The 14,225-nt window shown below is 47.7% G+C and overlaps 1 protein-coding gene and 1 long non-coding RNA gene across 12 annotated transcripts in view; one reads left to right on the plus strand and one right to left on the minus strand.

Annotated features, from left to right (window-relative positions):
• The window catches only part of HOXA3 (homeobox A3), a 45,098-nt gene extending 33,103 nt beyond the window's left edge, over positions 1-11,995 (plus strand). For 6 of the 11 annotated variants that reach the window (XM_088053874.1, XM_088053897.1, XM_088053884.1 and 3 more), the window contains 2 exons: positions 8,373-8,961; positions 10,446-11,995. In XM_088053874.1, the coding sequence (XP_087910000.1) occupies positions 8,490-8,961; positions 10,446-11,215 (1,242 nt within the window). In that variant the 5' untranslated portion in view covers positions 8,373-8,489 and the 3' untranslated portion in view covers positions 11,216-11,995. Of the gene's footprint in view, positions 1-825; positions 1,125-6,347; positions 6,656-7,299; positions 7,458-8,372; positions 8,962-10,445 lie in introns of those variants that run through there. The other 5 variants (XM_088053927.1, XM_088053916.1, XM_088053887.1 and 2 more) reach the window with 4 other exon arrangements.
• LOC148185207 (uncharacterized) lies at positions 1,095-4,241 on the minus strand. The gene is made up of 2 exons (XR_015772354.1): positions 3,596-4,241; positions 1,095-1,894 (listed from the first exon to the last, which is right to left on the minus strand). It is a non-coding gene; the product is annotated as an uncharacterized LOC148185207 (long non-coding RNA).
• Positions 11,996-14,225: the final 2,230 nt, after the last annotated feature.

Here is a 14,225-nt window from a genome sequence, read left to right on the forward strand (position 1 = left end):
CACAAGTTAAACAGTGTTTCAGGGAAGATGTGATGGGTTCACACACAGGCGACGCAGCCTGGCTCAGGGGCCACATACAACTTTGCTTTTTCCCTTTTTTTTTTCCTTAATTTTTTCCCCTTAGGCAAAGAATTCCCCCCTCCCCAATTTTTTTTTTTCCCCAGCGTTAGAAACCTATAATTTTGTGCATCACTCAAACTAGCTGTATAGGAAATGCGTAAGCACAGGTTTAACAGCAAGGTCCCAAAAGATTTTGCAAAATTCAGAAGCACGCCAGTGAAGAAAGGTGTATTCTTCACAGTGTGTTACGAGGACAAAAATCAACTAGCCTCTTAGAAGAGACTCTTTTTTGCCTTTGTCAGGTAATTACAGGTCTTTTTAGTTTCTACAGGAGCCCTGATGTAGCGTGTGGGAGTTGAGCAAGCCCTGTACAATGGCAGGGTAGAGGGAGCTGGGGGTGGGGGGAAGGCTGGTAATCGTCCCGTTTAGAAGGGGGCTGGAAATAATAGCATTAAGATTTGGGCTTTCTTCTGGGCTCGCAGAGGACATGCGACGTGGAGCAGAGTGGCGGGCCTGGGGAACAAACGCCGGTTAATTAGGCTAAGTATCGAGGAGCAGCGTTATAAGAATTCCTCTTACCTTCCAGTGGGTTTTGTGTAAAGAAATATTGGTGTGGGAGGAAAGAGAATCAGACCAATCTCCCCCCATAGTCATCTGCATCTCTTAGATTTTTTTTTCCCCCCCTCCCTTAAAACTCTTCTTTAATATATTGGGTTAAGGCTTTAAAAAGCGAAGGCTCGCGCTAAGAAACCCTGTTCCTTCAATGATTCCCTATTTCAAATAAAAGGATTTAAGTTGACGTATGACCACGTGAGCACATAATACAGCGCATTATTGTGGCATTTGGAGTGGAGACCCGGTCTGGCTCCGTCTGCGATTACGCTTTTCCAGTTTCTGTTCAGAGCAAGCACTGCTTTCTATTATTTTTTTTTTTTTCTCCTGCCCCCATCACCGTCCCCACAAGAGCTGGCCATTTCGCTGACAGCTTTCGTTCCTTATGGAAAGGTTATTGTCGAGCCGAGAGGACGAAATGCTTCGTTAGAAAGGATGGATTTTATTTTAAGGTATTTCCGTTGATTGTTCATTTATGTGGTGAGTTATTGCTGTTCGAGGCAAAGGTCAGTAGCAGAGGCTGGAGTGAGTGCGTGTGTGTGCGTGCGGGTGTGTGTGCACCCGGAGCCAGGCTGCTTCCCCCTTTGTTTCAATTTGCTGTGGTAAATATTCAACTCTACCCTTGCAGCGAGCAGAGCAGGCAGAGTTTGCTTCTTTATTTATTTTTCTCCATAGAGATCCCACACTGCTGTTGATGGCCAGCTGCCTCCGCTACAGCCCCTCGATTGCCATTTTAACATTATTTATGACCGGCTAGAGATGGGAAGCCTCTTTTACTGTCGTGTTTGAATATTTCCCCCCTTCATTTTATTCTATTATTTTATTTGTGTGTTTGTGTGTTTATTTATTTACGTATTTGGGCAAGCCGGAGAAAACGATGTGGGGGGTGTGTGATGCTCCTCGGTCGGGGTCGTGCTCGAGTGTGCGGCGGTGGTTGTTGTTTTATGGGTGTTTGTTCGGCCGCTGCCGCTCCGTAAATCGATGACTGTGCGATCGTGCTGCCATTTTATTTATGATGCTTTAGTGGTACTTTGTTTATTGTGCGAGTAGCGCTGCATGAGTGCTCAGCTCCATGGCAAAGCTTCCCCTTCCCAAATGAGCCAAGGCGCTCCTCTTTATTTCTCCGTGGTGAGAAGGAGCTGAACCAAGAGCCAGGCACGGCTTCTAACAATAAATCAGCCTTGAAAATGTGGAGGTTTATTCTGCTTCTCTGAATGGGCATCTGGAAAGAGAGAATAAAAAGGAGAGGAGTGGAAAGTATCTTCTAGGAGAATTTACACTAGCTCTAAATTAATATCCATGCCCTTGCTTACATAAATATAGATAAATCCACATATATAATTATGTAAGTATTTGCATACACTTATCAATATGAATGCGGAGATATAAATGCAATTTAAAATGACAAAAAATAAAGATCGCTTGGCTATCCAAAGAGGGCAAAACGCTAAATGAAACCCTATTTCTCCGGTGTGCCCCGGCTTTGGGAAAGGTTGGAGCCCTGGGACTCGCTTTCCTCCAGCTCTCTCCATGCCTCTCGTTTATTCCTGTTGAGCCATTTTGTGTCCATTTACGAGCTGTTTGTAATTGCTCATCTTTTAAGGGGTCAGAAAGACAGGGAGAAAAGTGAACGATGATAAAAACTCCAGCGAGAGCACAACAACAACAAAAAAGGTTATTTCCACTCGGAGCTATTCGCGGCCGTTCTGCAGAGACCTTCAGAGTGATGTTTGGGATGTTATCACGTTTTCCTGCTCTTTAAAGCGGCTCTTGAAGCAGAACTGACCCCAAAAATTATTTCCCCTTATCGCCACACTGAAGCACGGTGTCTCTTTCTTCAGCAAGGGAAGGAGAGCTCTTTTGCTCCCATCTGTGTGTCTAAAAGCAAAGATCGGCGTTGCCGTATTTTGAAATGGGCCAAAATGTGCCTCAAAAATAAAATCCAGGCTTTAATTGCAGCTAAATTACTTGGCAGCCTTTCCTCTGATTTATGACCCAGTTTGGATGCATATTGACCCAGTTAAAACACTCATAAATAATATAGTCCTGCTCTAGAGTAAAAGAGAGCAAGAAGAGTTCTGGAGGAAAGGGGCATTTCGGCGAGTTGTGTAAATAACTTCAGTCTGTTGAGAAAATAGCAAAGAGTGCGTTGCCTCTCTGGTGTTAGAAAATATAAACAACAATTTAGACTGACCACGGCTTTCTTCGATTGTCCAGTCCTTCTCTAATTCAGCTGATATCCTCTTCTAACTCTCTAACGACTTGGACAGGCACCACTTTCAGAACTGTCCCCCTTCTCCCTCAACTCTCTGCCTTGCTATTTCGTCTGTAAGAGATCCCCCAGAACCAGCCCTGAATTATGGTGCTGCCTGCTTCCATTTCGGGGCATCCAAGGACAAGGCGCTTTACAGGCATTATTTTATTCGGAAAATAGTAATTCGGGGGAGGTGGGGGGAGGGACGGGAGGGAGTACCACAGAGTGGGACTCTTCGGGGAGAAAAGGCAGGTCATTTCTGACTCAGAAATCAACCCCAAACACTGCCCGTCCCTCCCCGAGCTGAGCCCTATCTTTCTCCGCGGAATGGAGCAGAAAGAAAATATTCGGCCTCTGGGAGGGAAAGACAGATAAAAGCAGCGGGGATCTGTGCGTTGGGACACTTATCCCGACATCATAGGAGACATAAAAAAAAATAATCATCTTCTCATGTTTAAAATTACCTCTTTGGGGAGAGAGGGGGCGTGGGGAAACGGGACTAATTGGAGAAATCTCGCAAAATACTCTTTGCAGGCAGTAAGATGAATGGAAGAAACACTTCCATATTCCTATGAACCACTCCGTTTCTCACGATTAAAGTCCTTACATATCCTTTCATTTTTAAAAAAACCTCCCCCCGCTTCCCGTTCCCCGTTCTTAAATACAGACATTTAGTCAGAATATCCCGCTGGAGATGGCTCCCAAGTTGAAACGCGCTCCTAGGAAAAACTCGGCCGGCTTTCGGCGGGGCCCCCAAACAGGGAGGCTCCCCGGTGTCCGCAGGTTTCGGCAGTCCCCATCTTTTCTCTCCCTTTCCAAATCCTCCTCGCCAGTCCGGGGGGCTCCGTCGGGGCGCAGCGCTGCCTCTGAGTATTTGGCCGGGCAAGTGGGCGAATGGCAGATCAGCAGTTTCAGAAGAAAGTGTGGGGTTGATTATTGACTAAAAAGACTTTTTTTTTTTTTTTTTCTTCCAAAGCAACATTCACAGGATTGTTTGAAGCAAAACGCATACGAAGGATTTTTGCCTCTTCTCTCCTCCTACGCTGGCCGCTTCCCCTTTCATGTGGTGCCTTCTCACTTATGCCATAAGGAGCAAGTGTTTTCTGTTTTAGTGCTCTGTTTACAGCTTTGGTGCACGAAGTCATAAATCTTGCATAGCCATAAATGACAAAAACCATTGGTATGCGTAAGAGGCCACCCCAGCCTTATAGTGCTTTTTATTTCTCGCTTCCCCCTCGCTTTGTTTGTGTTTAAAGATGACGCTGGGTTCCCTCGTGCTTTAAACGGACTAGTTATATTTATAATGCCTTAATTAACGAAGTAACGTCAAGTTTACACCTAGATTTTATTCGCAGGCTCCTCTTAACGCACGGAGCCCAGAGCCCCGTTACCGTCTGCCACACGGGCAGGATCTGCAACTTTGTTTAAGTTATCGTTTGCACGGTCGCCGCCGTCTTTCTGTCGCAGGAAACTGGGGGGACAGCAGCACCCCCAAACCCCGCGGCGCTGAGGAAAGAGGCGGTGCCGCTGGAAGCGGGTGAGGGCGAGCTGCGAGGCTCCGGGCCCGCGTCCACGCGAGGCTCCCTCCCACGAGTCCCCACGGGGTGCTGCGGGCACCCCGAGCCGTCTGTGCAGCACATGTGCGTGCGTGAGCGCCTCTGTGCCCGTCCCGGGAGCTGGGGATATTTCAGGGGGGCAGGGGGGTGTCTGTGCGTACATCTGTGTGTGTGTGCGTTCACGCATGCATGAGTTAATAATTAGTAACTCTAATGATTTCCAGCGTGGCTCTGAAAGCATTGCCCAGAGCGGGGATCCTGGTGGGCTTCGGTTGGCTCTCCGGGCTTTGCTCCCCTCCCCGGGACTCAGCCGGGGCTGTGCGGGGCTCCCGGCCGTGGGGAGCGGTAGAGTGGCTATTCTGCAGCTGCCCCCCAAGCCCACCGGTAAGAGGGACAAACTCAAAGCCCCACAGCAGCACCCTGGAGGCTGGTGAGAGCGACCCTTTGTGAGCGCCGTTTGTCTTCATTAGCATAATTTTCCTGGACTTCGGTGACGCCCGGGTGCGGGGGGGCCGCACTCCTTCACTGCCGTGCTCCTGCGCTCCCTCCCCAGCCCCCACCCTGCCCCATGCTTCCCCAGGCGGCAGCCTTTCTTTCTTCCTTCCTTTTTTTTTTTTTTATATTTTCCTTTTTTTTTCCCACTCTAACTCCCCCCCCGCCCCCCCCCTCCTCCTTCCCTCTCTCTCCTTTCCCTTCCCAGAGCAGCCCTGGGAAACATCTCCGTCCTCCGTGGCCCGCACAGGGGGAGCCCGGTACGCCGGGGACCGGCTCGGGGTGGGGTGCGCAGCCTGGAAGCGTCAGGGGAGAGGGGTAGGCGGGTGTGAGGAGCAGCCGACCCCATCCCGTGCGGGGCAGGACTCGCCCCTCCCGGCCGGGGGGTGCCGGCTGCGGATGAGCTGAGCCCTGAGCCGGTGCCCACCCCGCGGCCACAGGGATCGAGTTGGGGCAGACAGCCCTGCTCTCTGGCTTGTGTCGCCTCCAAAAAAAAAAAAAAAAAAAAAAAAAAAAAAAGAGAGAGAGAGAGAGAGAGAGCGAGCATGCTGGCTTCCGCCTCAGTCGTCAGAAGTTAAGGTAAGCAGGCCACAAATACGCTGCTATCAGTCGTGAATGGCGGAGTTTATGTCCCAGTGATTTATGACCGTAGACTTAAATGTCGGTTCAAGAAGAGTTCACAAGCTGGGGCTTCCTTCCAGGCAGTGACTGATACCCTTACACTTCGTGTTCAGGCAGCTCTCTCTCCTCTCTTCCCCCCACCCCCCACCTTCCCTCAACTTTGTCTTTATCTTTCAGGAAATCTTTCAGGGGGGCTGCCTGTTTTTTCGTCCTAGAGTTAGAATTTGGGGCTCGGTTGGGAGTTACAGGGTAAAGATCTGATGTGCTTGGGAAGGGGGGAAGCGCAAGGAAGGAGAAAGCTGAAGTGGGGTGTGAGAGAAACCAAGGGAACTTGCTTCCTCAAGCAACTTTCATCTGCTGTTTCTGGGCTGTCTGGGTGGGGGAAGAGAAGTTGGTAAAGTGCAGAGCCGTGTATTGCACAAACCGAGATGGAGCCGATAACACAGGCATTGGAAAGATTGGGGGCCCGTTTGTGTTTGTAAGACCTGCCTTTTTGTCTTCGAAGGGGAGAGGAGAGCTCTTCCCATCCCAGGCACCGGCTGGGGTGGTAAATCCACCTCCTCTCCCCTTTCCCGTTAGGACGCTGTCGTGGTCGTTGTCGCTCTTAATCCCGCTATTCCCACTTTCTCCTGGAATGACCGGGAGCTCCTCAGGTTACCCCCGCTTCTCTATAACTTTGTAGGAAGTGATTAACTTGGCGAACCCAAACTCGGGATCTGATTTTTTTTTTTTTTTTTTTTACTTGCTGGCAGACGGCCGAAGCTCCAATAATATTTTGCCTTCCAAGTAAAGTTGCCTATTGTCTGCAGGCCGGCAGCTACGGGAGCAGCGCACCCCGCATCCCCGCTCCGTGCTGCGCGTCCTGCCAGCGCCACAAAACTTCGCAGCGGCCGAAGGAAGGTGAAATATTTGGTGTCGCGGTCATGAAAGGCGGGTGCCTTTGTGAAATCACCGCTGGCTGATTGTTTCCTCCTTCTCCTCTGCTAGTGGTGTCTATGGTCTCTCTTTCAAAGGAATTGAGAAAAATCACACCAGGCCTCGATAGCACAGGGAAGGAGAGGTGAGGAGCTGGAAATTGTGTATACGCCTCAGATCTCCATCGGCTTATTAGCTTAATAGCATCCAAAGAGCTTGATTAGTGCAATAACAGGGTAACCGCCCTGCTGTAGGTGTGTTACCTTCATTTTGTTGCGATCTAACAAAGGGAATACTGTTTTCTAAGAACTTGTATAACTTGAAAGGCGTAGAATGAGCTCGTTTGGTGCTTGTGTTGTGTAAGGCTTTTCGCCCCTAAGCATTTGTCCTTGTTAGATGTTTTTAGGGGGGAAATATCCAGCTGCTTAAGTACAGGGAAAGTGGTAAAAGGAAAGAGGCTCTTCTGATCTGAAAGACGTGGTTATTTGCCAGCAAGGGGGTAGGGGGACGGTGAGGAACACACTTCAGTTTCTGAGAACAATGTGAGTGCGTGTGGAAACACCACCTAGATCGGAGGTTATACACAGGTCTCCTCTCTCATTAATACGGGCGATTTTTTAATTGGTTATTTTCAAGCAGGTGACGAGTAGATTTTAATTGGGGAGGGGGGGCGGGGGGGAGGGAAGAAAAGAGGATGGGTGACCAAAAAAAAAAAAAAAAGAAGTGGGGGGAAGGGATTTGCCCGGGCAGGAGAAGCATTCTCTGAGTTTGTGTCCACCCTCTCCCCAGCCAAGTGACCCTCATACATCAAATTACATAGCAGTTTCCAAGACAGAACCTATTATCGCTAAGTTGGAAGGAAAGTTCAAGCCGTGGTCATGGAGATGAACGCTGGTTTTTCAGGTTTCTGGTGTGTTTTTTTCCCCCAATCCATCATGTTTTAACAGGTAGGATCTGGCTGATTCCATGAAAAGTTAGTGTCTTGAAAATAACTGCTGAAAAAACCAAACCATCGACCGCCCCTGCTGGCCTCGCTGAAGGGGCTTTGCACAGCGCCGGGCGCAGTTGAGGCTCCAGACCCACTCGCGAGTGGGAGGCAGGCTCGGGGGCTCTGTGGAGCGGCTCCAGCCACGCTCCAGGAGCGAGAGGAGCCGCTGTGAGCAGCGGGCGGGGCTCACCCGGGCAGAAACCACCGCTGCCAGGGTGCATGACCCAGGCGGCTCGGGGTGGTGTGCGGGCACAGAGGGGAGAAGGTGCTGGCTTCGTTTATTTTCCTATCGAGCATTTCATAGACAAGCCAAGATCCATCACTTGGGTTCGGGGTGTTTAAATATCTCTGCCTAGCAAACCTTTCCACCCCACTCCTGCCCCCTGACACACGTAGACAAGAACCATCTCATATATTTCTTTGAAGTTGTATGAAGAGCTGTAACCAGGAGAGAAAGGCTAAAAATAAAATGATGCTGGTTAAAGGAGAGGGTTTGATCTTAGAGTTGGACTAAGGTAATAGCCCGGCCCCTTTGCATTACCAATTCCTCGATCACCCTTATCTCAGAGACCAGTATTAAAACAGCCTCTTGGTGATAAACGATCACCCCGCCTGCTCTGCTCCTTAGGAAGAAAGAAATATTAAAAAAAAACAAACCTAGAAAGCCTCTATCCCGATGCAGCAAAGCACATATTTGTAGCTGCCAGTAAATCCAGGCAGCTTTTATATCGAAATGCTCCACGCCTGAGGCCAAGTCATGCTGCTAAATATTGCTGACCACTTTTTCTTTTATGGCTTTCATGTCACTTAGCTATTGAAAGTAAGATGGATTTGTACCATTTCTTCACCCTGCTCTGCTCTCCCCACACCCCAGGTCTGCCCGGAGAGGCCATTGGAGGAAGAGCGCCACGTGACAGAGGGGTGCCAATGTTATTCTCCAAGGGTGTCAAGACCCTGTCAGTTTGCGAAATAAATATTGGGAAACAACGAAATGCAAAAAGCGACCTACTACGACAGCTCTGCAATCTATGGTGCCTACCCCTACCAAGGAGCAAATGGTTTCACTTATAATGCGAGTCAGCAGCAATATCCTCCATCTTCATCACTTGTGGAAACTGAGTACCATCGCCCTGCGTGCTCCCTCCAGTCCCCTGGCAGCTCTGTGTCCCACCACAAGGCCAATGACATCAGTGAGAGTTGCATGAGGACCCTCCCCAGCCAGACTCTCCAGCCCCCCAGCCTCACTGACCCACAGGCTCCACCGCAACAGCCTCCAGCCCAGCAGTCACAACCTCCACCTCCGTCCTCCACCTCACCATCTCAAAATGCCAGCAGCAACCCTGCCCCGGCCAACCCTACCAAGAGCCCAGCTCTTAATTCACCCACCGTTTCCAAACAGATATTCCCATGGATGAAGGAGTCTCGGCAAAACACAAAGCAGAAAAACAGCAGTTCCAGTTCAGGTATGAAACATGCTCCCCTTCTCACTGGGTATTCCTGGGCTGACTTTGCACCTGGTGGGGAGGAGGGCCGTCTTACCCACCTTCACTTCAAGGAGGGGATGGTGGGGTTTTTTTTACCCTCTGAGTTGACCCCGTGAAACTTTTGGAAAGGGCATGGCATCACTCAGCTTATTCACTGAGGGGAGCTAAGTGAAAAAAAAAACCCATACAAAACTTTCCCAGCCTTGCAGAATGGGTCTGAACTGACTTTGCTTCCTAGTGGCAGAACCACTTGTGCCCTCCAGCATCTATCACATTTCTTAGGTAATCCCCCCTTCAGTAAATCATGTCAGAGTGGAGCAGCCCAGGCCTTAAGCCAGGGGCTTGTCCCGAGTACTTTGTTGGCATGGTGCTGTTAGATTAATAAGACAGTGACCTATCTCTGCTGAAGTGTAACGGGAATAAAATAGCTCATAATCATGTGCAGGCAGGATCAATGCCCTGTGTGCAGTCAGAAGCTCTTCCTATTTTAATAAGCTGATTGGCAAAGTTACAAGCCTGGTAAACAAAAATCATTCTGGAGTGCTATAAACTTCAGCCCATAAAATGTTATTTGAGGGATGGAAGTGTATATCAACGCTTTTATTACTCAAGGAAACCCAAACTGATAACACCAGTGCTAGCTCCAAAGCTCAGAAGTCAGGCTTATTCTGACTTCTTTTTTGCCTAAATGTTCCTTGGAAATAGAGTTCAAAACTTTGGCAAATGTTTTGCCAGTCTGCTTTTTAAACCTGTGGTAACACTGCTGTTTACAGCCTTCCATATCATGTATTTATTTTATTAAAAAGCAGCAACATTTAAATATATCTCTATACCTATATGCAAGCCTAGATACTGGATGTTCTTCTTTATATATATTATACTTCCCAATCACTACCACATGCTCATGCTATAAAACAGACGTGATAAAAAAATCCACTATACTGACAATCCTATATTTATATGTTAAAATTTTCTATTGTAGATACCTAACTTTCAGGCATTTGTAGCTGATCTATATCGATATATAGATATATATATATACAGGTTTTCAGAAAAAAAGGGCTTTAGGTTTTTACAGCAATGGAGAACAGCTAGTTCTTGAAGACCCTGATCCCACTCTGTCAGCAGAGCCACTGGCTCACTTTCAGAGTTTCTAAACCTCACTGTGTTTCCCTGAACCTTCCTTGCTCCTCTTTACCAAACTCAAGATATGTTGCATGCTGTCATTCTTAAGGGAAGCAAGTGTAGTCGTATAGTGACACTAGTTAGGTGAAGGAACTCTTTTGAGGCTTGGGGCTTGGTGCAGCTGAGCTCATGCCATGGGGGAGTACACGCTGCACGCATGGGCATCCATCTTGACTTTGGGAGCTGGACTCTCCATGTGCTGGTGTTGCTGGCCATTTTCTCATGTTGCTGTGTGTAGGTTCACCATGCTGATTGTGTTCTTTGTGTGATTTACATAGGTGAGAGTTGTGCTGGTGATAAAAGCCCTCCAGGGCAAGCCTCCTCTAAGCGAGCCCGTACAGCTTACACAAGTGCCCAGCTGGTAGAACTGGAAAAGGAGTTCCACTTCAATAGGTACCTTTGCAGGCCACGAAGGGTAGAAATGGCTAATTTGCTCAATCTCACAGAAAGACAGATCAAAATCTGGTTTCAAAACCGCAGAATGAAATACAAAAAGGATCAAAAGGGAAAGGGTATGATGACCTCTTCAGGAGGACAGTCCCCAAGCAGAAGCCCCGTCCCTCCAGCTGCTGGGGGATACCTAAACTCTATGCATTCTTTAGTAAACAGTGTTCCCTACGAGCCCCAGTCGCCTCCACCATTTAACAAGCCTCATCAAAACACCTATGGCATCCCTGCATCGTATACTGCTCCTCTTAATAATTGCCCACCTCCTCAAAAGAGATACACGGGCACAGCAGCTGTGACACCTGAATATGATACTCATCCTCTTCAAGGCAACGGTTATGGGAATCCACATATACAGGGAAGCCCCGTCTATGTAGGGGGCAACTACGTGGAGACCATGACCAATTCTGGGCCTTCCATCTTTGGTCTAACTCATCTCCCTCATCCTCCCTCTGCCAACATGGACTACAGCGGGGCTGGGCCAATGGCCAACAATCACCACCATGGACCTTGTGATCCGCATCCAACATACACAGACCTTACCGCTCACCATCCTTCTCAGGGAAGAATTCAGGAAGCGCCCAAACTCACTCATCTGTAAGAGACAGGAGTCACTAAGAGGAACACCAAGCCCCCAAGTTTTGGAAAGTACTCATCCCTTCCCTTCTCTCTCCTCCCCCCAACATGTGCCCTCCCCTTCCCTTCTCGTTTCTTTTGTTCGTTTTGGTTTGTTTTGTTTCCTTTCGTAAAAGCGTTTTCTAGTTTATGTGACGTAGCAATATTCGTTGCTTGAATTGCTCTATAGTTTCACTAGTGGATATTTATCTTCTTGAACTGTAGCCTTGTGTCTCACTTTGGGAGTATGCAGAGGCTTTATACTTTACCTTCTACACTTTTATCAAAACAGGGTATATGAACAAATTTTCTATAAAAGGAATTCTTAAATGTGAATTTGTTCGTACATGATTGATCCCACGGGGAAGCAATTTTTTTTATTGCACTTCTTTTAAATAGCAAGAAAGACATCAAAAGCGCTTGGACAGGGACTTCCTGGACAATTATTGATACGTGTAAGTCTTTCAATGTGTGTATGCTGGTGAACATTCAGATTTATTTATATTTTTTTTTCGCAAACATTGAATAATCTAAGTGTTTAAAATTTTATTTATCCCCATTTGTTCATATTTATATATATATAAAATATCTGTACCCTGAATATTCAGGAGGCCATATATTAGATGGCATATCGGCACGTGTTAGAATTATCATTTGAAAGGAACCTATTAACTCCTTTTATTAAAAATAGTGATAATAATGATGATGACGATGCAATAAAATCTGGGAAAAAAGATCGCCGTTTGAATACTTTATGCTTGTAACATCCAGCTAGGCAAAAAGTGTGTGAAGCTGAAAAGGCTAGATTTGTTTTGAAAGTTATACATTCCTTGCTGCTCACGTTCTGGAAAAAAAAAAAATAAAGTTTTTATTCTGAATAATAAAGAGTTAAGAATATGTTCTTTGCAGCGCAGGGGAATGGAGAGCCCTTCGTGACGTGGGGAGCTAGGAAACTCGTCTGTAAACTTATACGAGGATCTGCTCACCCGAAGGGCCCCGAGACGCCTTTTCAGCATTTCATAGGCAGGGAGAGAGATTTTCCTTTTCCCCCCTCTCTCTCCTTTTTTTTTTTTTTTTCCTTCCCTTTCTTCCAGCAGGGTTTCAGGGCCCGCGGCCGCCGCCTCCTCCCGCACCCGCTGCGCGGTGCCCGGCGGGCGCGGATCGCCCCCTCCCCGCGGGCTCCGCTGGGGGATCAGCCGCGGAGCAGCGCCGGGGGTGTGTGTGTGTGTGTGCCTGTACAAGCGTGTGTGGGAAGCACAGGCACCGGAGCGCAGCATAAAGCCCCGCGTGGGTGCGGGCTCGGAGGGGTCTCCTGGTCCTTGGGCTGGAGCCCCGGCCGAGGCTGCGGAGCCCCGCCGGCACCGGGGAGCAGGGTGGGAGAGCAGGATCTGCCTGAACCACCAATGCGCTGGGGGGGGTGGATGCGCGCTCTGCTTCTACTTCCACTCGCTACCCCCGCCCTTCCTCCCTTCTCCTTTAAGAAGGGGATTTTTTACCTTTTCCTTTCACTATGTTTTTCCCCCGAATTAATTTTTTTTATATATATATGTATTTTACTGATTTCATTTTTGCTGAGCCGCCTTTCCTCCCACTGCAGCCTGAAGGTGTGGGGGAGGGGAGCCTTGTGTTCCGTTTCTTCCTGCGGGGGGGTTGCGGATGTGTGTGCGGGTGTGTGTTTGTGTCGGGGTGGGGGGGACACGGTACTGTAGAAGGGAGACGGTCCCGGCCCCAAACGGGCACCGGTAGGGGTCCCCGGTCCGAATCGGCTTGAGGTACTCGAGGAGAAACCCCCAAGCTTGTTCTTAAATCCGATTTTTCATTCTTTCAGGCGAAATGTCCGTAATTTTTAGATTGAAACTTGAAAGATAAATCAAAACGGACCTTAATAGACTAGGTAAAATATACCCCTGCACCTTTATAAAGACATATTCCTATGCTGTGTAGATAATAACGCACGCTGTTCACCATCTGTATCTTTTAGAGCACAGAAAAAAAATGTCGCCATTTTGGTCTCATGCTGAAATATTATTAATCTTTGGGCTTTACCTTGTTCCCAGAACCATCCTTGCCTGATGCTGAAACATTGTCATGCATCCGTGAATCTATATAGAGCTTTTCTGCATAAATAGATAAAGCATGCCCAGTCAAAGAAAAGGATAGCAAATAGATTTATACTCTGCTGTTTATTGTATATATAGACATTTAACCGTGGAAAGAAAGGCTATGTAGGCTAATATTTTTCACTGAAACCTGATTATTACCCAATACAGACCAGCGACTGATTATTACTTTTGTAGGCGAAAGAAGCATTTTTTCAACATTGCAAGACAATGCTCGTTTCAAAGGAGCGCCCGTATAAAATTCAAGCCGCCCCCCCCCCGCAGCTGTCGGATCAGTTAGGTTAGATACAACAAAAGGTAACGGTACAGTCACGATACTTACTGCGTGGTTCCTTTAGCACCACGAATTACATTTAGGAAAATGTTCAAATAGAAGGAAGTTGGCGTTTCACTCCCCTCCCACCCCGAAGAAAGAAAAATACAGGCGATTTCCCCCCCTTCTTTCCATAAACCCTATTCAATCCTCTCTTCAGAGCCTGTAGATTTCAAATAAGAGTTTGTAATTTTGCATTTAAGATTCGTCCGATTAAAATATTCCCCTGGAGGCAGCAGTAATTGATTTTCCCAAGAATTTCGCGTCCTTTCTGCAAAGGTTTTGTTCCAGGTGGTTTTTGTATTAGACTGACCACAAGAAACAAATGTGCAGAATAGAGACACCCACACAGGTTTCACTCACAAAGCCTGGTTAAAGTCCAAACCTTTCTCTTTATTATTTGTCATCCTGCTCTTAGTCCCAATATTTTCCAGAGGGGAAAAAAGAGAAATCAGAGAAAAGGAAAGAAAACGTAGGCACCAAGAAGCAAAATAAAACCGGACTTTTCCCACAAGCAACCCAGTCCTCTGCCAGAATATTTTAAAAGCAGCTTTTTTCCTTGT

This window comes from Pseudopodoces humilis, chromosome 1 (assembly GCF_049639895.1).
Source record: "Pseudopodoces humilis isolate 2021_Gansu_Grassland_sample_001 chromosome 1, ASM4963989v1, whole genome shotgun sequence".
Lineage (NCBI taxonomy): Eukaryota > Metazoa > Chordata > Aves > Passeriformes > Paridae > Pseudopodoces > Pseudopodoces humilis.